The sequence below is a fragment of the Opisthocomus hoazin genome, chromosome 3, assembly GCF_030867145.1.
Source record: "Opisthocomus hoazin isolate bOpiHoa1 chromosome 3, bOpiHoa1.hap1, whole genome shotgun sequence".
NCBI classification, from domain to species: domain Eukaryota; kingdom Metazoa; phylum Chordata; class Aves; order Opisthocomiformes; family Opisthocomidae; genus Opisthocomus; species Opisthocomus hoazin.
The window spans coordinates 40,558,204-40,578,801 of NC_134416.1; the positions used below are offsets into that span (position 1 = coordinate 40,558,204).

The window sequence follows — 20,598 nt, forward strand, 5'->3', positions numbered from 1 at the left end:
ACAGGTACTTCGAGGAACTTCATGCACAGAGTGCTTTGTAATGTTGGCTTGCAATGACAGAGGGCATGTAAATGTAAAGTCTTGCTTCTGTAAAGAATTATGATTATAATCCCTATTTTATAGAACTTATAATTGGTAATTAGTTTCTTTTACCTTGTTATGGATTACTTAGACGGTAGTTATGATTCTTGGAAAGAATATTTGAAAATCAATTATTGAGGCAGAAAAGCTGCTCCTTTTTTGTCTCCAAAGGCTTGCAATGCTTTTCTTAGTCCAGCTTGTTGATATTTTTGTGAGAGACAGTTGGTAACAACATTTTTATATACTGATCTGTATACTGTAACCATCGCACTCGGTAAAATTGCTTTTTCTGTAAATTACAGTTATTCTGATCTGAATAATTGTAGTATATCCTTTGATCAGACTCTTCTAGGGGGTCTGTCTTAATTTGATTGTTTCCCTGCAGTGTTTTGTCCTCCCATATTCTTTAGTAAAGAAATAAATGACCACTCTCAACATACATTTTCATGTTTCCATGTTGAATTTAATTTTCTGTTCTTTGTGTGATTCTGGTCTGTTATAATTAACACCCTATATTTTCCCAGCAGTAGCAGTAATCCTAGCTAAAGCATTTGTTTTCTTCTCCATCCTACCTTTAGCCACATGGTAAAACCAGATGAAGGAACTGATACATACTTAAAAAAAAAAAAAAATTTAAACTTCAACATTTACTTTCTTAATCCAGTCTTACTTTTCAACTGGTGGGGTCCCTCTGCGATTTTATAGCAGGTGTGCGCATACAGTTGTACTGGCATAATGTAGATGACACAGTCAGGAGGAAAGGGGTGTTAAGTATCAAAAAGATTTGTGCCATTTAACACATTGAACGACATTCTAAGTTTTTCTTGGTGAGTAGTGTTTCTTTGTTCTGAGTAGTAGCTGACTCATCTGTCCACATAAGATATATGCACTGCTGACTTTCTCTAAGCAGCAAAAAGTACGAAAAAAGACCCAACAAAAATACTGGAGTGAAGTTAGTTTATGCTGTTTCCAAAATGTTTGCTACCTGCCGCTATTTGGATAGCTGTTGCTGTGTTTGTATGCTAGAGTTGTAGCCTCTAAAGTCAGGATTTACACAACTCAGTATTTTTAACATAGGACATGAGAAAGAAGGGTCAGAAAACTCTGTACACATTGTCAATATGAAGAGGAATATACAGCTGCAGGCTTCCCCCCCTTTGCTGATGAAGAAACATCATTGTCCTTGCAAAACTTAATTAAAAAAAATACTAATGCTGCTGAAATGTAGTGGGTAAACTTCATATGGTTTTGCAGTATATTTATTCCAGTGCGCCTGTGGGCATCCACTGCAATGGGCAGTTTTGTTCCAGCTCTTCCTTTCCAAAATGTGATACACATGAGGTGTGGCAACTCGTGATCATGCAGCTCTACAGTGAGTTCAAATAGCTCACTCGCCCAACAAAAACTAAAGCTATTATTGAGCTATTTAAACTTTGTGCCTTGACAGTGATTGTGTAAGGAGTGTGCAAATAAGCATGAAGAGATGTGGAATAGGAGGAACCACATTTTTTGGTGGTCGCCCTCAGCTGGATTGGTTTAAAGCATATTGGGAAATTGTACCTCTAGGCAAGATCTTTTCTATAGTCAGGTTAGGTGACCGTGTGTTTGGTAAGCAACCAAATTGCTTGTATGTTAATGCACCTTTTGAGCAACTTGGGCCACGAGTTCCGAGTATGAACCCAATATATGAGGGTAGTGGGAGGAGGTATCAAAAAAGGCTGGAACAAGGTATTTGAAAGGTATTCCCTGCTTGATTAAAATAGATGTACATGACTGTCCTCTTCTTGTATTTGTGTTTAAAGATGTAAATAAAAAGTCTATTTCCATTCTTTGATTTTGATCCAAGTACAAAAAATTTCTGTAAGGAGTGAGGACACAAGTTTGGATATTGCTGGGAGTTTGCTGTAGATTATATTAATAAAGGATGGAGACCCGTATAATATTGAGGGGAAGCAGAGGGATTTACTGCTGCAGAAAATGAGATTTTCAGGCACGTTAGAATATGAATGTTATTAATAATGACTACAATTCAGTTATCCTTGGCAGTGCGTGATCTATATGTGTGTCACCCCTCCTCTTGTAGTCAGTGAGGCAACTTGACAGTAGTCTCGACTTGATTTAGCAAGTAAAAAGATTATTACAGAAGAACTAGTCGTAAAACCCCATTGAATTGAATGATTCTGAATTCATTTTAAGCAGAATGAGGCCACTGGAGTAGTTTCTTCTTTTGAGTAGATTTGCCAGTGATTCTTTGTTTGAAAAATGTCATACCTAAGGAGCTGAAGGAGCAGGTAGCAAGGTTGACTGAGTGGAAGCAGGGTTGTGCGTTCAAGTTGCTGAATGTACATTAGTTGCATATTCCCAAATAACGTTATATTGTGAGCAGAGCTGGGGAGAAGCTGTATCTCTCTATGAATGACTGTCTAAAAAGAAAATTAAGAATAAGTGAGAAGATTGCTTCACAGATAAAAAGTGCAATAAGGATCGTCAGGCATATGGTTACTGTCTTTTGAATTGCAGATATAAAAGTAGAGAAGAAATACTTCAAAAGGATTTGCTGCAAACCTTTAACATGCCAGAAAATATGGCATGGGGAGTAGCAACATACAATGTTCCTTTCTTATATTAGCACTCTCTTTAGAGGATTAGTGTCATCTGATGTTGAAGCACTTCACCTGTACACAGTTTACATTCGTTGCTTTTGGTTTTTTCCTTTGTGTGCACGTACACATACATATTTCTCTACACGTTTCAAAAATTAGTACTCCATGTTTTTCTAAGCTAATGAGATACAGCTTAGTATTTCAGTTGATTAGAGAGTTTCAGGGTTTTGTAGAGCACAACAAGGAGGATCTACACAGAGTTTTATCAAGAGTTGTCAGACTCGAAATACAACTGCTGTTTTTTTTGTAATGCCTCTTCTTAAATAATGTTATTAGTCTGTGTTTCCTTAGTTATTCCTTCAATACCTGTAAACATGAAGTTGCAGCAGCGTAACACAGTGGAATGGAAAGCAAGTGGAAGTGTTCAGATATACTCTTAAGGCTGTTTTGCTTGTCTATACAAGAATTATTTGCTATTATGTAAGCACTACATGAAGATCACAGCAGTGACTCTCTTAAATCTGCATGGAGCTTTGCTCTTTTTCGTCCACGTGCCATAGCCGTGTCAGCTATAATCTTGCAGATTGAGGAAACTAGGTAGAATGAAAGGTTAAACGACCCCAGCAAGTAACAGCAGTCACGAGAACAGATGTGTAAACAAACTGTGACTGAGTCTATGCTAAAGTCTGGGCTCAGGATTTTGAGGGGAAGTATTCACTCGTTCTACGATGGGAAGAATGTACATAGGTGAAATTCACACCTCGGTGCTATATGTACTTGCATCTGTATTTCTGCCAATCCTGTTTCTCTGTAGGTTAGTTTCCGGGATTAAAACGAAGAACAAAAACTGCACCTGTAAAGGCCCAGTGCTGCTACCAGCCTATTCTTGGACTCCCACAAATAAGATTTTTTTGTCCATCTTACAGTCACTGTGTTCAGGAGGATTTGAGGGAAGTGAGGATAGATAGATCTCTCTGCATTCTAGAAGGTATGATGGAGAAAGCTGTTCATAGGGTTTGCAGGAAGACAGTGCTAGGAGATGCATCTTGGGAATTCCATGTAAGGAATAATCTCAGCTTTTACAGTGAATGTTTTTTTTTCTGCAGGCTACCTAAAATACTGCTTGTTTCAATACTACCTTCCTATTTACCAGCTTTGGTAATCTAGGGGAATAACAGTATTGAACAAAACTATTTAATTATTCTATGGTAATTTGAGATCCCAGTGAGGCTTTTTATAAAGTTTTCATTTTTTCTCTGTTTGCTGTTTACATATTCTGATATGTATTAATGTTGAAGAGAGATGTATTAAAAGTTACTGAATTAATTACACTGCTAAGTTAAAAAAGAAATGGGAGAGGAAAATGCCATAATCTAAGTTTGCTAGTTACTCTTCTCCATACGTCTTCAGCACAAGAAAAGATACTGAAATGGGAGTAGTGCACAGTTTGGAAGTAGTGAGTGAGGCAGAGGCTCCTGTCAGAGAAGAGCAAGAAGAGTGGTGAGCTGGAAGCCTGGAGGAAAAGCTTCTGTGCAGTGTGTGTGCTTGACACTTGACACTGTTTGTCTTTTAGTTAGGAACAATGTTTAGGTAAGAGCAAGTACCAAATTTACAGCTGTACTTTTACATAAACTCACTGTTTTTTTCTTAGACATACTGACTTGGCAGAAGTTGCCCACGGAGTTCATCTCTGGATTATTGTTGCCTGAATGCAAGGAACCTTGAGTTGAAAATGACTGCATGTTTCTGCAGTTCTGTTGTTTGGACTCCTCAGACCTAATTATTTTAGCTTTTTTCTGAAGTCTGTTACTGACTTTTGGGTGTTAATAGTTCCTTAGTTTAGCTGAAAAGGCAAGAGATTTTTTTACGCTGCTTGAAGCTAATGGATAGCAGATATCAAGAAAAGAAACAGGTTTTGGATATTTATTTAGAAAGGAAGCAAGCCAAGTCATTTCAAGCAAAATCTTTAATATTCTAACAGGATTTCACTTTTTAAAAAAAGAGAGATACCGATTTAATTTAAATTCCTCTTCAATGCATGTTCCTTGGATCTCATCCACCTGCTTTGACTCGGAAGAATTGAATGCAAATTACTTCCTTCTCACAGTAGTCTTCTGCGGTATGAGTAATGTGAGTTCCAAACATTGACTTGTTTCCTTGGAGTAATGCATCCTGTGCTGCTTTGACTGGTTCTACCTTCCGATTACCCAAGATCATTACAGTTCTTTAAAGGGCTCCTGCTTACCATCTGGAATTAATTATGTATTTAATACCTTTTTTTTTAAGTTGTAACATGGTTGTGATTTTTAGGCATCTGCATACATTTTTGGCATTAAGAAGAGTTGGAAAATCCAATTATTTTTTTTAATACTAAGTGGAAGAGTAGCCGCTTCTGCCACTCCCCCAAGGGAGCAAAGGAACAGGCATATATATTTTGCGTATAATTTTTATGAGGTAATTATTTTTTTTCCAGTGAAAAGGTAGGGTGTTTTCTGTTCCAGTAGAATTTCTTTCAGTTAGGTGAATAAACTTTAATTCTGATGTTTACACTGTATATTCAGATGCAGACATCCTTGTAGAATTGAGACTTATGCATAGGGTTCTCTGGGCAGGCAACTTCAGTTGTTTGTTTTGTGGAATTATAATAAGCTCTTGTTTTTAAATACAATTCTGATGCAAGAATGGAAAAATAGAATGTGATATATGTATTAAATGTTTTTAAGTGTGGGGGTTTTTTTCCCTAGCGTTGTACATGTGTAATGAACTTGTATTTTTCAATTTTAAGGTAAATAGTTTGTCCTTTTCCCAGTAGCAAATTCCATAAAAATTGTTTTCCCTGTAATCTAATGTGTGACTTGATGTTGAGCTGATACAGTAGAACTTAGCTCTGTGAACCATTCCTGAAGGTAACCATGGAGTTATCACCTACTTGATGTGAAAGTTACCCTTTACTTCTGCCAAAGTATAACCATAGAATGTTTATACTTGACATGACATTATGGTATATTTAGGTAAGCAGAAGGAAATACTACCTAAAGATAATCTAGAGGACAGGGTCCATTTCAGATGTAGGGGGATGTTGGCATAGGAGCCAAGGGAATAATCCAGTCAAATTCGAAGTGAGAATTAGAGATACCCTTCAGTGTAGTGAAGGTTTAAATCATCCTTTGAATCGGATTAGCGTGGCAAACAATTAGTTCTAAGTAGGAGTTTGATCAGCGTCGTAGACCAGTTAAGACGGTATTGCCAACAGCACCTGCTTGACCTACTTGGCCCATTTTGACCTTGCTGCTTAGTTGTTACCTGTTGTTATTACAGAGACAGTTGTTAATTTTATAGTCGCAAATGAGATTAGCTGGTTGTAAGGTGTTAAAGGGAGAAAAACAAAACTAGTGAGTAATTTGTTTTTTCCATACTAGAGACTATGAGTAGTCTGAAGAGGGAGAGGAAAAATGTTCAGGTGACATGCTGAAATAGTGAATTGAAGTTGGAGAGGTGAGAATGGAGTTCTGGATACCTACTGTGGTGATTTACCCCCAGCTGGCAGCTCAGCTCCCTGCAGCTGCTTGTTGGCTGGTATCAGGGAGAGAATTGGAAGGGTAAAAGTGTGAAAACTTCGGGTTGAGATAAAGACAGGTTAATAAGGAAAAAAGAAGAGGGGGGGAGACAACAACAAAGAAAAACAAAACCAAGAAACACAAGTGATGTGAAAAGCGCAGTAGCTGACTGCCAGACATGATGCCATATGGCATGGCCTATCCCTTTTGTCAGCTGGGGTCAGCTGTCCTGGCTGCGTCCCCTCCCAGCTTCTTGTGCACCCCCGGCCTGCTCACTGGCGGGGCAGTGTGAGGAGCAGAAAAGGCCTTGATGCTGTGTGAGGGCTGCTCAGCAAAAACTAAAACATCCCTGGGTTGTCAGCACTGTTTTCGGCACAAATCCAAAACACAGCAACATGCAAGCTACTATGGAGAAAATTAACTCGGTTCCAGCCAAAACCAGTACATCTGTGTAACAAAGGTCTTAGACCTTTTCAGAGATTTCTTTGAAATTATGATGGTCTGTACAAGCGTAGATGAAATAGAAAATTATGTTGACACTGATGTACGTGACTCACTTTACCTGTTTTGTGAAACAGTTGATGCATACCATTGTAGAATTGCAAAGTAATGCATCTCTTTGATCAGCTCTATCTTCTGTGTGCAACAGCCACGTGTATTGCCATTAATTGTGTTAGAAGTCTGTAAAGAGGTCTTCTTCTGGAGCTGTACGAAAGTGACAGTTCAGGGGGGATTTGTTTTGTTATTTCTGCTGCACTTTGTTTAAGATTACTAAACAAACCCCAGTTAGTTCCATTTTAGGACACATCATCCTTTCAGCGCCACAGAATAAGCCGAGCTATTTTCCATAGTAATTCTGTGTTTACATCACAGATAATACAGAGGAAGACTCTGGAAGCTGTAGTCCTTTTCTATAGTCGTCTTCCCCTGTTCCAGCATCTTACACCCTCTCCTGCTCTTCCTTCCCAAAATGAATGATGCTGCTGAGATAATAAGTTTTTCCAGCTCCTTTGTGGTTTGGGGTGTGTGTTTTGGACAGGGGAAAGCAAAACAAAGAAGCAGCCCATGTTTTTGAAGCCTGGCTTCGTATCCCTTTTCTAGCTGATCTTCAGTTTTGCAGGGATTACTTTTTTCCATTTAAAAGAATGTATCAATCAGTGTTTTGGTTCATCTGTCTGTAAAGGATTATTTAACTGGCATGAGAATTGTTAGATACCTTTATCATAATCTGGTTTTCTGCTGATAATGCTCCTTGAATTTTTGTATGCTTCCTGCTAGCTGTTGTTGTTCCATGACCATGAAATTGTAATGTGATTAACTTGTGTTTTGGCATGGAGAGCAGAGGGAGCAATCAGACAGTGAAGGAAATTAGGTTTTCTCTATTCTCAAGGGTCAAGGTAGAGTTTAAGTCTGCTGTCTACCTCATTCATAGTAATGGTGTCATGTCATGTGCTTATCTGCCATTTGGAATATTCTCATCTTATAAAATAATTGATGTCAGCCACTGTAAGAACCTTTCTTTTAATTTAACAAAGGTTATAAAATCCATACTTTCACATTAATAGACTGATACGGTTCTGCTCCAAATGGTAGTAACGTTTAATTGATTGACACTTGCATAAGCTCTTTCCTTGTAATTGTAGTATACTTCCTTCAATTACAGAAATTTCCATTTTCTGATGTGAATTGTTATGACCTATTCTGAAGACAATCTCTAGTATTCTAAGGAAGAATAGTGATAATGAGTTAGAATATCAGCAGTGGAATAAGGGCTTTAAGCTGCTCTGATTGGATTTTTTTATTATTTTGGTAATCTTTGCAAGTATTGTTACAGTTTACAAAGCAGAGAGTAAGTTCAGCTGTGACCTGATGTAGCATGAAGATGACAGCTAGCTGGGTTTGATACATTCTTTTAGTTCAGGAATAAAACGAGTTACTGCAGAGCAGAACCGCTGTTTCTGGTCTTTCTTTTCCTGAATGTTATTTTATGCTTGTCTGTTTGCCAGGAACTGTCTTTGTTCATGCAGTGCTATCAGCTCAGGATATTTGTTTAAGCATACAGTTTAACCACTGTTTTGGAGCATGTAAAGTTGCTTAGGGTGTCTGAACAGTCACCTACTGTTACATCTGCTTCAAGTAGTGCTGGAAGAATATTTGCGCTTAGGACATGTGCTGCCTTTTCTTGGAAAAATACTGTTTTTCATGGAGGGAGGGAGAGGGTAAGGAGCTGAGAGCCGACTCACTTGCATGTCCTTAAGCAATTTTCGCACTAACTCGGTAGCCACAACTGTTTCTGTTCTGAACAAGCAACAAGTTCCACTATAATTTGCACCTTCCCTAGGGGAGAGTAGTTAGCCTCAGGGGGTTAGTGCTCCAGTGACATGGTGCAGGCTGAGAAGGGCAACCAGAATTGGACATGAAGTGGAGCTTCACATTCTGTTGTTTTATTTATAGCCATAGTCTGAAATCTTTCTACATTTGTTTCTTGGGGTTTTTCGCCCCCCCCAGTCAAAGTATAAAATAACTGTAAATGCACAGATCTTTGTGTTGTTAATAGAGTAGCTGACTCCTGGACCTCAGTGATCGTAAGTAAAACCGTTGAATAAACTTTTGTGTTTTGTTTGCCATTATTAAAATCTGATAAAATTGTAAATGGAAATTTGTCTTGTAACAAGTTGATGCTGTTTCATCTTGACTTGAACTATCATCTTTCTTCATATTAAGTACCATAAAATCAGTTATAATCTTGAATTATAATTTAAATATAAAACAGTAGAAATGTTTGTTGACATGACTTAAGTTCAAATTTTGTAACTAAGTAGTTTCTAAATTTGTGCGTTAATCATTTTAAACAAGAATTTAAGATATAAAAAACCAGGATTTAAAGGAGTGACTCAAACTAATTCAAGTTCAGTAAAACATGATTTCTGCTTTCATGTTGGGTGTCTGTCCCCCACCTTTTTAATGACACTAACACTTTGTGTTATTTTACAGGCAAAATTTGTTAATGTTTCGTTGCTGTTACTAATAAGATTATCTGAGCAGAGCATTAAGCCTCCCTTAGTTTCTGTAGTCTGCTGTGTTTCATTCTGTCTTCAAAATAGCTGGGTATTGTCGCTTTAGTTGGAAACTTTGAACTCGGAATCCATTCTGCAGTTGCATTGGTTGGTTGGCAGTGTTGTTTGTTGGACAGGCTTCAGAGCATCTCGGGGAGGAGAGTTCCTGGGTGTGAATGCTAAGGTGGGAGGTAAAATAATGAAAGGTATGAAGATGCTGGAAGGGAGGAGAAGAGTTTCTTCTCTTTCCTGTTGGTCAGGAATTAGTCTTCAAGCAAGTAAATTAATCAAGCGTCATAACCTGGTAGGAAGGCATACTTTCCTGAAACATTGCTGACTATAAGACTTACTGCTGTGGTTGTTATTGTTACTTATTGAGGAATATTGAGTATCTGGGATATGGAATTATTTTCGTGTTTTCTTTAGTCCTGGGTGACACAGATTTGAACCACTTCTGGACTCGCTGTCTGTTGGATGAACCACTGACCTAACCTCTGGGTTTCACTGGGGGTAAACAGGAGCATCAGTCATATCAGAAGTAAGACTTAGTTTTTAGGTTGATGTGGACTCCTGATGTTCGCTTTTCTTGATGTTGAGCAAGTCTATTAGTAAATATATTTGATACTAGTGATTTGCGATAAAATACCGAACTTACAAACCTGTGTTATGTAAGTGAATCAGTGTCACTATGAAATGGTAAATGAGGGGTAGGACACAGACCAAGTGTGTCCTTGCTGTATGGGAGCTTAGTTAGAATATTAATTTTTGTTTGTTTGTTTTTAAGAATCAATCCTTGCCACTAGTTTAAAGCTTATACACAAAAAACATAGTAAAGCATTGGTTTTAGTTGATTGTGATTTTGCATCTTTGAGCAGGACTTGACGTTAGAATAATTTCCTAGATGATTTCTTAAAATATATATGTATTCATACTTGATCCTGTATTTTATTTCAAGAATGCATTTCTACAGCATTGGAAATCCTAGTCTTTATGGAGTTTCCTATGATTTAAATGTGCTGAATAACTAGAGAATACAGACAAAAGTACTATTTAAATTGAAGATGTTTCCTAAAATTAATTTCAGTAATGTAAAATTACATTTGAGATGTATTGTAAAAAATTACTTAGAGTGTCATGTCAACAGCATCAAACTATTAGTCCTTCTATTTTAAAATATTTTAAAACAGTATGAAATAGAGGCACTGCAGACTTTTTTCCCCCTTCCCTCTAGTCGTTACTGTGATGTCTAACACTGTTTAAAACCATAGATAATTGTTAGTCATCGAAGTTTCATGTATGAATCAGCATGGTCGTTTCTTTATTGTTTTCCTGTGTAATCCACATTTAACAAGCAGTATATTCTTTATGGATAGAGTAATAGTTTTATTAATATTTGCATTTTCCTCGTTATTTCTATGTACATGAAGTGTGAAAACAACTTCCCAATGTCTTGGCAGAAACATTCTAGGAATGTGGTGTTCAGCTGGCATGACTAGATGCAAATTTAAGTATTAAGTTTTGAATATAGGTTTGTAAAGTAATTTTGGTACAGTTTGCAACCAGTGCAGGTGAAGAGTAGAAGCTTTTATGAAACTGCTTATAAACATGTGTTTTCTGTTTTAAACTATTCCTGGTTTCAAACGTTTGCCTAAATAGTTTTGCTTTCCAATCATTTTCAGTTATTTGATTTTATATTTGTGGTTATGATACCCTTTCCATAACTATGCCTTTGTTTCATTTTACAGAGGAAATAAAGGCTGAAACAGAAAAGCAAAGGTATGTGATAGTTCATCGTATTGAGTGATAGTGCTTTTAACTTCTTAAAATGTGTACCGTACTTATGCTGCATTGGGAATGCGGACTCTCCCTGCAAAGCATTTTCAATATATTTTGCAAGTATCTGGAAACGTGCTAAAAGTGCTGCTTCTGTGACTGGCGGTTACAGTGCAAGGCACAAGGCCTGGGAGTAGGGGCAGAAGATAGCTGAGAGGGAACAGACTGACATTGCATGTCCAGGCAGAGTAGGAATGGGGATCAGGGCTGGAAGAGGTCTTTGTGGGTGGCACAGAAAGAAAGTACTGGTGGAGGGACCTGTGTTTAAAAGGCTTTTGAACTGGATTCGAAGGACGGGGAAGAGCTTGGAATATAAATAAAAGACTTGAACTGTGAGTGAGCAAAGGGAGGAGACTGGGGAGGAAACTAGTGTAATTTGAAAAGATAGTGTCTGGAAAGGACCTTGTTAGGGAATAGGTGTAGATTTCTGGAGGCAATGCTTCTGCAAGTGATGGTGGAAGCCAAAATTTACTTTCAGCACTCTTCCACTATCAACAATTAATTTTTTTTAAGTATTGATGAGCTATGGAATCCATTATTAGTATTTAATTACATGTTCCACAGGATCTTCTCATTCAGTGTGCGTTGCTAACCATGAGTCAGGGCTATGTGGTGAGGACTGTTTATACCACTTGTTGAAAGAACCACATCAGTATGTGAAACTGATGATGAAAGTGTTCTTATGGCTTAAGCAGATGAGTGCTGTCTGGGGACCTGCGTTCTGCCCTGTAACTGAATTTCTGGTTTACGTAAATCATTCAAACCACAACTGTCAAAATTGGCTGCTAATGATTTCTGCTTCGTCTCCTGGGTATTTGAGGTGAAATCTACAATTCTTGGTTTGGAAAATGTAAGCACTTCTAGCTGGAAAGGAAGCCAGTGGGAACTTTGTTTCAGAAGCTGTAAAGGACAATTTAATACCAAATATGCTGAAAAATTTAGTCTCGCAGCTTATCAAATTGGGCATGTAAAAATTAGCGGATGGATGTCACTGAGTCACTGTGTGTCAGTTTTTACTAGCAAATGTCAGTACCATCAGCTCATAGTAAGATTGTAAAAATGAATTTAATATTTGCATAGTGTTCAGAAAATGTTGCACCAAGCACCACAAGGCAGTCTTAGACAGAAAGTAATAATGTGGGTTTATGATAGGTTTAGAGTAGTGTAAGTAAACCAGAAGTCCACATTGTGAAGCATGATAAGAAAAAAAAGCTTGATGTTAAATATTCAATGAGGGATATTTGTTCTGGGCACTGAATAAGGAAAAGTAATATCTGATCCTGTAGTTAAATACCATGCTAAAACTAATGAGAGCACTGGGTTATAATGATTTATACAAGTATAGTTCAGCCATTTCTGAACTTCGGGTACTTGAATTCTATCCTATTAGTATCTGAAGTTGTGATTTCTTGGGTATGATATGTGTGTGTCTTACCTGCCTATGTACATTTTCTAAATAGATTTTTATTTCTTTTCTTCATTGCTGTCTTTATTTTGACAGTAGCCTTTTGCTGCTATGAAGGCATTGCCGGACTTGGAAACTGTAAATAGATTTGCCCTGTTCTTACTGTAGAGGCAAATTTTTTAGATGCAGTAGAAAATACTGTTTTTGTAGGCCTCAGAATAGAGGAACCTCTTAGTTAATCAAATTTTCAGCTTCTTATTTCTGTAATTGAGATCTGAATATCCTAACAAGGGACTTCTAATGATAATTCTTTAAGTTTTTCCAGTCCCTGTGCAAGGAAACTGATTTCAGAGGTAACCTAGAATGCATTGAAAAAATAGATAATTTTCTCTTCCCAGAAATCTTGCATGGAAAACTGCTTCTTTTGTTTTGTTTTTTGGTTGGTTTTAAACAGAACTGGTGTTTGGTAGTGGGATGGAGGGGAATGGAATAGGAAAGGACAGCCTGATTTATGTAAGAGTTACACAGCAAATGCTGCCAAAATAATTTAGTAAGTTTGTTATTTGATACATACCTTAGCCTGCTTCTAGGGCCAGTACATAAATATCAGTGTATTTCATAATTCCCATGCTCGGTAGATCACTTGGTGCAAGAAAGTTTTGCTGGGAACAGTTTCTGGTCTCAGTCTGATGGAATAAAACCCAGCTGAATTAATTTCTTTGCTGATATTAACAAGAAAAGACCTTTTGGATTTCTCTTCTCCCTGCTGTCCCCTGCCCTTCCATCATCAGCAAGGTGATGAGCTTATTCAGTTATCTTTCCAAAGACAAATGGACCATCATCTTCTATAGTTATTATTTGGGACATTTTTTAGTAGCTTTCAGTTAAGAGAAGCTTCAGGCTTCTGCAGTAGCTTGCTGTGGCATGGGTTCTTCATTTTCAGGATCTCATCATTCATTGCCTGCTCCTTGTTTCTGAAAAATTCTGGTTTTGTTTCTGGAGTGCTCTTTTAATGTAATTTTAATGGTTTCAGTACACTTAATCACTGGATAAAGAACAGTCTTGTCATAAGATGTGAGCAAGAAATACCACCCTTCCATTCCTCAGACAAAAGCTTTCATAGGAATTTCAGAGAGGTTTAAGAATGTGGGAGAATCACGTACTTCCCCTGCAACTTACCTGATTTGGGTTTTCTCCAAAAGAGCTCTTGTTTCCAGCAAAACAATATTGGGCAATAAAGTTACGCATCCAACAGAAAAACAAACCTCTGCTTTTCTTCAGGAAAAAAATATGTAGAGATAAATCCTTAAACCTTTGAAAGAGAAGTTACTTAGTAGAAAGCAGAACCTTAACAGTAATTATTCACTATTAAGACTTAGAATTTAGGTGCCCTTTTTAAGCAGCCTAAACAAGGAGGGCTGTTTGGATGTGATACCAGCCATCTTCTCAAGGACAGTCCAGCTTGCTCCTTCAAAAACTGAAATTAATAATTTATCGTAGTGGTTATTTTGAAGCGCCCTCCATGATGTGTAGGACTGCATTCATTCTTTGGATTTAAAATAAACTCTTAGCAGTTCATTCTTCTACTTCAGCAGCATGAAAAATACGTATTTTCTACCATCTGCATTCTTTGAAGCATCTGATTTAATTCGCAGCAACTGCATAGGGACTAGATTTGGAATGAGTTGTTCTGTAAAGATCTATTTGAATTACTGCAAGAATTTTTTAATCCTTCACTACGTAATATGAAGTTACACTCTGGGGTTTTTTTGTACCACTTATCAAGTCTGTGTAAGACAGTGTAGTTTATGTTTTATGTAATGATACGTATGTGTGCACACAAAAGGTCAGGAATGCTTTATATAAAGGTGATGAGCTGTCCTGTGAAATGAAAAATCCAGACATCTTGCTTTGAGTCAAAGGCAAACTGCATTGATGCACACAAATAGTGAAAAATTACTCAATCTTAATTGTTCTTTTTAGCTAGGTGTTGATGAGCATACCCTTTCTAAAGGTGCTGTAAGCAATAAGACCTCAACAGCTAAACATTTTCTCAGATTTTGTGCAGTTAGTCATTTCCGATACATTGCCCAAGTGAGATACGTTGGTAACTACTGAAGTCTTAAATTCTGTGGTGTCATCTGAAGCCCAGATAGAGCAGAGTTTGGGGTTTTTTTTCGTTGTTGGTAGCGGGGTTTTGTTTGTTTGTTTATATGTGTTTTCCCCCCAGTATGTCCAGGATTGAAGTTCAGATATGATTTAATCTCCAAAATAAATGTGCTTTCTCGAAAATACTGAACCAGACTCATAATACAGTAGTTGAGTAGTTCTTAACTGTCAGAGTGATTAGAACTTTTGGCCAAATTGCATTTTTGTCTGTTCTAGTAGTAACAGACTCGACTTCTCTCAGAGTTATTGTTTAATGTGGAAATAATACTAAATACATTTCCCTTCTCCCCATCTGCCTTCACCAACCGAAGAAGGGGAGTCTTTTCCGATTTTGAGAGGAGACAAGTCTTTATGCCTTCAAACCAGCAGGGACCACTGATTATCCACTTAGTGTGCAAATGGGTCAATTTGCCTGATCCATAAAGGAGACAGATGAAGTATAAAAGCTGTTAAGAATATTTATATGACCGTATTATCATTGTGTTAACTTCATAGAAGTTACTCTTTCCTAATGTTAATTTTCTTGGTATTTTATTTCATTCATAACGTTGTGGTGGTGAGAACTATTTGTGTGATCACTTACAGTGTTCTAATACAATGATTCTGTTTAGTCCCCCTCATGGAGAAGCAAAGCCTGGTTCAAGCACTCTTCCACCTGTGAAATCAAAGACAAGCTTCATTGAAGCGGACAGATACTTCCTACCGTTTGAATTGGCATGCCAGTCAAAGTGCCCCAGGATTGTCAGTACGTCTCTAGATTGTTTACAGGTCTGTATGAGCGTTAACTGTCATTGTTTTTCTATTATTTTACTTTATGGCAAACAATGAAATTGAATATATTTTTCACAAAAAGTGAATGTATGTCTTATTTATGATGTAGTGCATGTATGTGTTTATTTGTGTATATACGTATTGTCACAGTTACATGTTTGGATTGGTTTTATTATGCTACTGTACAACTGCCTATTTTCATGTGTATATCTGTGTGTTGAACTAACACAGCAGGTATAGCATTATCAAATTCATTTTATGCTATTTGTAATTGCAGTAAAATATTTTCAATTTGAGATATCGGGTCTCTCAAAACTCAGAGGCTCCTGTAATGTTTTCTAAACGAATTCTATGGCATGAAATTTAGCCATTTGCTTCTCATTCACAGGCATGTGCATGCCTGGCATGCTGTCGCACTATGATGCCTTGCTACTCTGTGTATTTTTAAGTAGGTGGGCCTTGGAGATTTAAAAATACTCTCATGCCTTGAAGTGTTTGGAAGAGGATTTTGTTAATTTTGTAATAAATTGCATTTCAAAGTATTGAAGACCCAAAGAGAAAAATGGATAATGGAAAACTTGAAAACAGAAGACAAGCTAGTAGCTTAAACAGAAAGCATTTGCAGCTGGTTTATCTGGTATTAAAAACATTTGTGTGCTAACTACATATGAAGACTTGCGAGTTTTTGGAATCCGGTTTGATTTAAAACATTGTTAACATTAAAGCTTTTGTTCATCAGTTAAGCTTGCTGACAAACTTTGCATTGCAGTTACTGAGTGAAAATTGAACAAATCTGGAGGACATTTTAAAAAGTCCTTGACGTTTTATGAGACAGAGTAAAATGTATTGTTTTAATTATTCTATGCAAGTTACAGCTATCAAATGAATTTATTTATTATAACAAAAAGATGACATTTTTTAACCTCTTACTTATGTGTGGTTTTTTTCTTCTCTCCAGAAACTTATAGCATATGGGCACTTGACAGGGAATGCTCCAGACAGTACAGCTCCAGGCAAAAAGTTAATTGATAGAATTATTGAGACAATATGTGGCTGTTTTCAAGGCCCTCAAACAGACGAAGGGGTTCAGCTACAAATAATAAAGGTAATATGATTAATACTTCCAGTATTTATAGTGGTGACAGCAGGAAGACATTCATGGCCTCAGAGTTCAAAAGCAAAAGTATTTAATTTGTAAATGTAATGTTTATTTTAAAATATTTTCTTGATCCTGTTTATTTGAAATGGAACCTCCCTATCTTAGGCTCCTTTCACTACTCTCTCCCCTTGCATTTTGGGTGAATTCGTGGTTGTGACCTGCAGTCTTGTGCACAGACCACTGGGTGAAATTTCATTCACAGCGGACTTGTGGAGCTCTCTAATTGAGAGGAATTACTGTCAAATAATCCTGCACTCCCAGTGGGGAAGATGTTAATTAAACAACAGATTTTTAAATCCATTTTGGAATTGTTTTATGAAATGCAGTCAGACCTGGCAGTCAGGCGTTGCCATGGCAGCTTTGTGCCGCTGTGTTACAGACTTTTGCTTGAAGGAGGTCTAGGCTGCCTTGCCATAGCTTATACAAACATTACATGTGGAGCTTGTACAAAAAAGTGTTTCTGGGCTACCTTAGCAGTTTTCTGTTTCTACCCATTAATTATGGGTGTTCATTACAGGAAATTATTACACCAACTAATAGAAGTTAGGCACCTAGTGGAAATACCATCCCATACTCCTACAACAGCAGTCTTTGAATGGTTGTGATGATGAGCAGTAGTGAAGAACACGATTAAAGTTAGTTATGAGGAATGGAGTGTTTGTTACCTGGTATTCTTGTGTATTTGTATCCTGAGGTGTTGACGTTTCTTGCAGATTGTATTTACTTGTTTTAATGCAAAGAAAGTAGTTTGTTCTTCTGCTCCTTTTCATTGCTCAAATGTTCGTTTTTCTTGACACTCCACTTCTCCAGCAGATAGTTGTTACAAATGTTGGTTTATGCTGCTGTTGTCTAGATTTGATGTGGTGTTTTGCCCAAGCATTTAAGACATTTTTCATCTTGCAAAAGGAAGTTTGTGCTGACTTAAACTTTCAGTGGCCGAAACCATTATATCTCCCTCTCACTGTAATACCTTATCTCCGAATGCTTTCTTATTCCGGTCCTCCCTGCCTGAACGGGGTTGTCTGTGAGCTGATATTCCTTCTGTCCAAGAAAATAGGTGAGAAAGTAAATTCTTCAACAACTGTAAAATGCATTAAGTGTGTAAATTCATTTAGTGCCTTAATCTTTTCACTGTTTAGACTTAGCTAATTGCCATGTTAGAATGCCTGGGAAAGCGGAGTGTACTGTTTTGGCTTTGACTCTGTGTTTGTCCAGTACACTGGACACTATAAAAAGCATCAAAATTGGAAATAACTCTAGCAAAGACCAGAACTTTTTACTTCCTTTGGGGAATAATAAAACTGCAAAGTCAGGTGTATTCTCTTAGGCTTTATAACTCTTCAGTTCTGGGCCAAGTGTGGACCCTGCTTCGCCAGTATGATTTGAAGGATGGATCCTGTGTCTTTTCAGAGTCTTCTGCAGTCCTGGTGATTAGTATGTTCTCTAATTCCGTCAGGGAGATAGAAGGCAGGGATCTGGGTCTCCCACTTTCTGTGCTGGCACTTCCAGGCTGTTACTCACAGTATGAGCAGTGCTCCCGCAGGGTAGCTGCATCACCAACACCGTGGTAAAATCTGAGAACCTTGGTCACTTGGGCACCTTCCTCCTTGGAGGGTTATCTCGGTTCTGTGTGCTGGATGGACGGCCCTTACATAGGGCCCTCAGACGAAGATGTGGGAGCTGGCGTTGGGTAAGAGTTTGCTTGCAGTGCTGTTTACTGGTTAGTAGATGACTTTCCAGTGGTGGGGTTGTCTTAAGCAGGTTCCCAACAACTGGAGCTACTTAGATGTTCTGAGAATACCTTTCTGCTGACTACCAGGGAGACAATCTTGCTGAGACTGAGGAGTGTAATGTGTCTCTTTTTAGGTATCTAAGCTTAGAGGTATGTCTGGCAGTAGTTCTGGCAGTTGGTGGCCATTTCACCTTTTCTGCCTGTGTTTCTGCTTGCATACTGGCATGTCTGTAATCCCCTCGTTCTTCATCTGCAGATGCCATCATGAACCAGACTGGGAAATTGGCCTTTTTCTTCATTCCTCTTGTAGTTTAGTATGATTTGGTGTAATTTTGATAGGAAGCCATGCAAATTCTTGTTCAGTTGTTAATGGTGGGGATTGCTGGGGCAGAAGGAAAGCAAGTAGGCTAGTGCTGCCACTGAAAATTTTTTATTCAAATTATATTTGAAACAGATTCCCTCAAGCATTTTGCCTTCATGCGTGCCCTGCTAGGGCTACTGTGGCGTTCGTGGGGTAGGTGGGTGTGGGTGCAGACTTCCTGTTGGCACCTGTAGAGGTTTTAGTTGAAGTTCTGTTTACATTTCTGTCTGGCCTTTTTGTTCCTGAAGAACTACAACGTATGACAAAAATTTTTTTTTTTTAGATCTAAAAGAATAGGGGTGAGGAGGAAGGGTGGGACAGGAGATCAGCTGTTTATCATCTGTGTCTTCTTTCCTTGGTCTGCTGTATGTTAAGTGTTTGTTATTATCTAGAGACTTTTACAACTTAGTTTGTTCATGTTTGGCAAAGAAAAATTTTTGCGCGTGCTCTATAGCTGCAGTTTGAAAAGTTCAGTGTTATTTGAGTGACTGCTTTCTGAGTCTTCCATGTGCAATAGACTATTCATGAGGTCAACTCCTATATGTGTCTTTTTACAGCTAGTCACGCTGTCAGTATGGTCAGTGTCCATGGAGGAAGGAAAGTTGAATCAAACATTGCTTGCACAAGTTGCCTTTTGAAACTAACTAGAAATAGAGGACAACTTGTTGTTGGATTACAGAATGGGAAGACTGTAAAGCCTAACTAACTCTGAGGAATAAGGAGAATTAGAATAGGTTTGGAAGAATTTTAGCAAAACTTGCGTAAAAACAGATTCCAAGTTGAGAAGACTCTTGGAAAAAATTTCTTCAGTTCCATATCCTATTGTGTTTCAGCAGTGTGGAATGCTGTCTGAGTAACTTAATCATCTACAATATCATCTAGTAGTGTGGTTATTTTTTCCTGTAAAAAGATTGTAGAAAGCTTAATTCCTCCTGCGGAGATTAAAAGCAGTGATGGAAAGATTTGAGAATCAAAATAGTGATGCAGGAGGTTTTATTTCTGAATCTTTGTATTTTGAGGCTTTCATCTTAAATTAATTGCTAGGACTAGTTATTTAACCTTAAAATACTGTCCTGTCGGTTTGCAATTTTACTTTTTAGAGAAGGATTGCGTTTTCAGTTGGACATGAACTACTTCTGATTTGCAAAATATGTATCCATTTAATTCCATATTAGATTTTAGGGTTTTTGAACACCTAATTTCCAGTGATAAAAGTAAATAAAACTTTGTATTCTTGTCTAATTTCTATTCTTTATATTCCCTTCTGTAAGAGAAACTGGAACATAGTTCTGTTCTTTCTGCAGTCTCCACAGTCATAATCCTTCAGTGTGTTTCGGGACCGGTACGCAAGCTTGTGAATGTGGATTATTTTTTCTTAAGATTGCTGTTAAGTAGAAAAAAATACTAGTTTTAACTGAATACTAGATGTTAATTAATGATCCATTATTACTGAATCTGGTGTAAAATCTAGGATATGACACTTGATTTAAATCACTGTCTTGACTGTGAAAGCACGCTGGAAGGAAACACTGTATTTTTCTGTTTTTCATACCATTACAGTGTATTTGCATAGGTCTTTAAAGTTGGTCAACTAAGTTACATAAAAGTAGGTCTTTTAAAGCTATGGTAAATGTATAACATAAATGACTGAATAATTTGGAAATGGTAAAAAGCAGGAGGTAATCGTATCACTTGCTCACAAAGAAAATGTTGCTTGGACAGCTACGTTATTGCATTCTGTATGGCTTTTTTAGTGTCACTCAAGCTGAAAAATGATTTTTCTGTGGAGGTTATTTGACGTATTTGTTGCTTTATGGCTTAAGGACTTAGGTTTCCTGCAGTGTTCCAAAAGTCAGTCTGTAGCAACACTT

The 20,598-nt window shown here is 37.5% G+C and overlaps 1 protein-coding gene across 2 annotated transcripts in view; it reads left to right on the forward strand.

Moving 5' to 3' along the window:
- Positions 1-20,598, forward strand: part of ARFGEF1 (ARF guanine nucleotide exchange factor 1) — a 93,887-nt gene that overhangs the window by 18,422 nt on the left and 54,867 nt on the right. Inside the window, exons 1-4 of one of the 2 annotated variants that reach the window (XM_075416035.1) lie at positions 9,816-9,835; positions 11,043-11,073; positions 15,316-15,472; positions 16,434-16,580. Coding sequence is in view for 1 of the 2 variants with exons in the window: in XM_075416034.1 (XP_075272149.1) it covers positions 11,043-11,073; positions 15,316-15,472; positions 16,434-16,580 (335 nt within the window). In the remaining variant the exon portion in view is untranslated. Of the gene's footprint in view, positions 1-9,815; positions 9,836-11,042; positions 11,074-15,315; positions 15,473-16,433; positions 16,581-20,598 lie in introns of those variants that run through there. The other variant, XM_075416034.1, reaches the window with a different exon arrangement.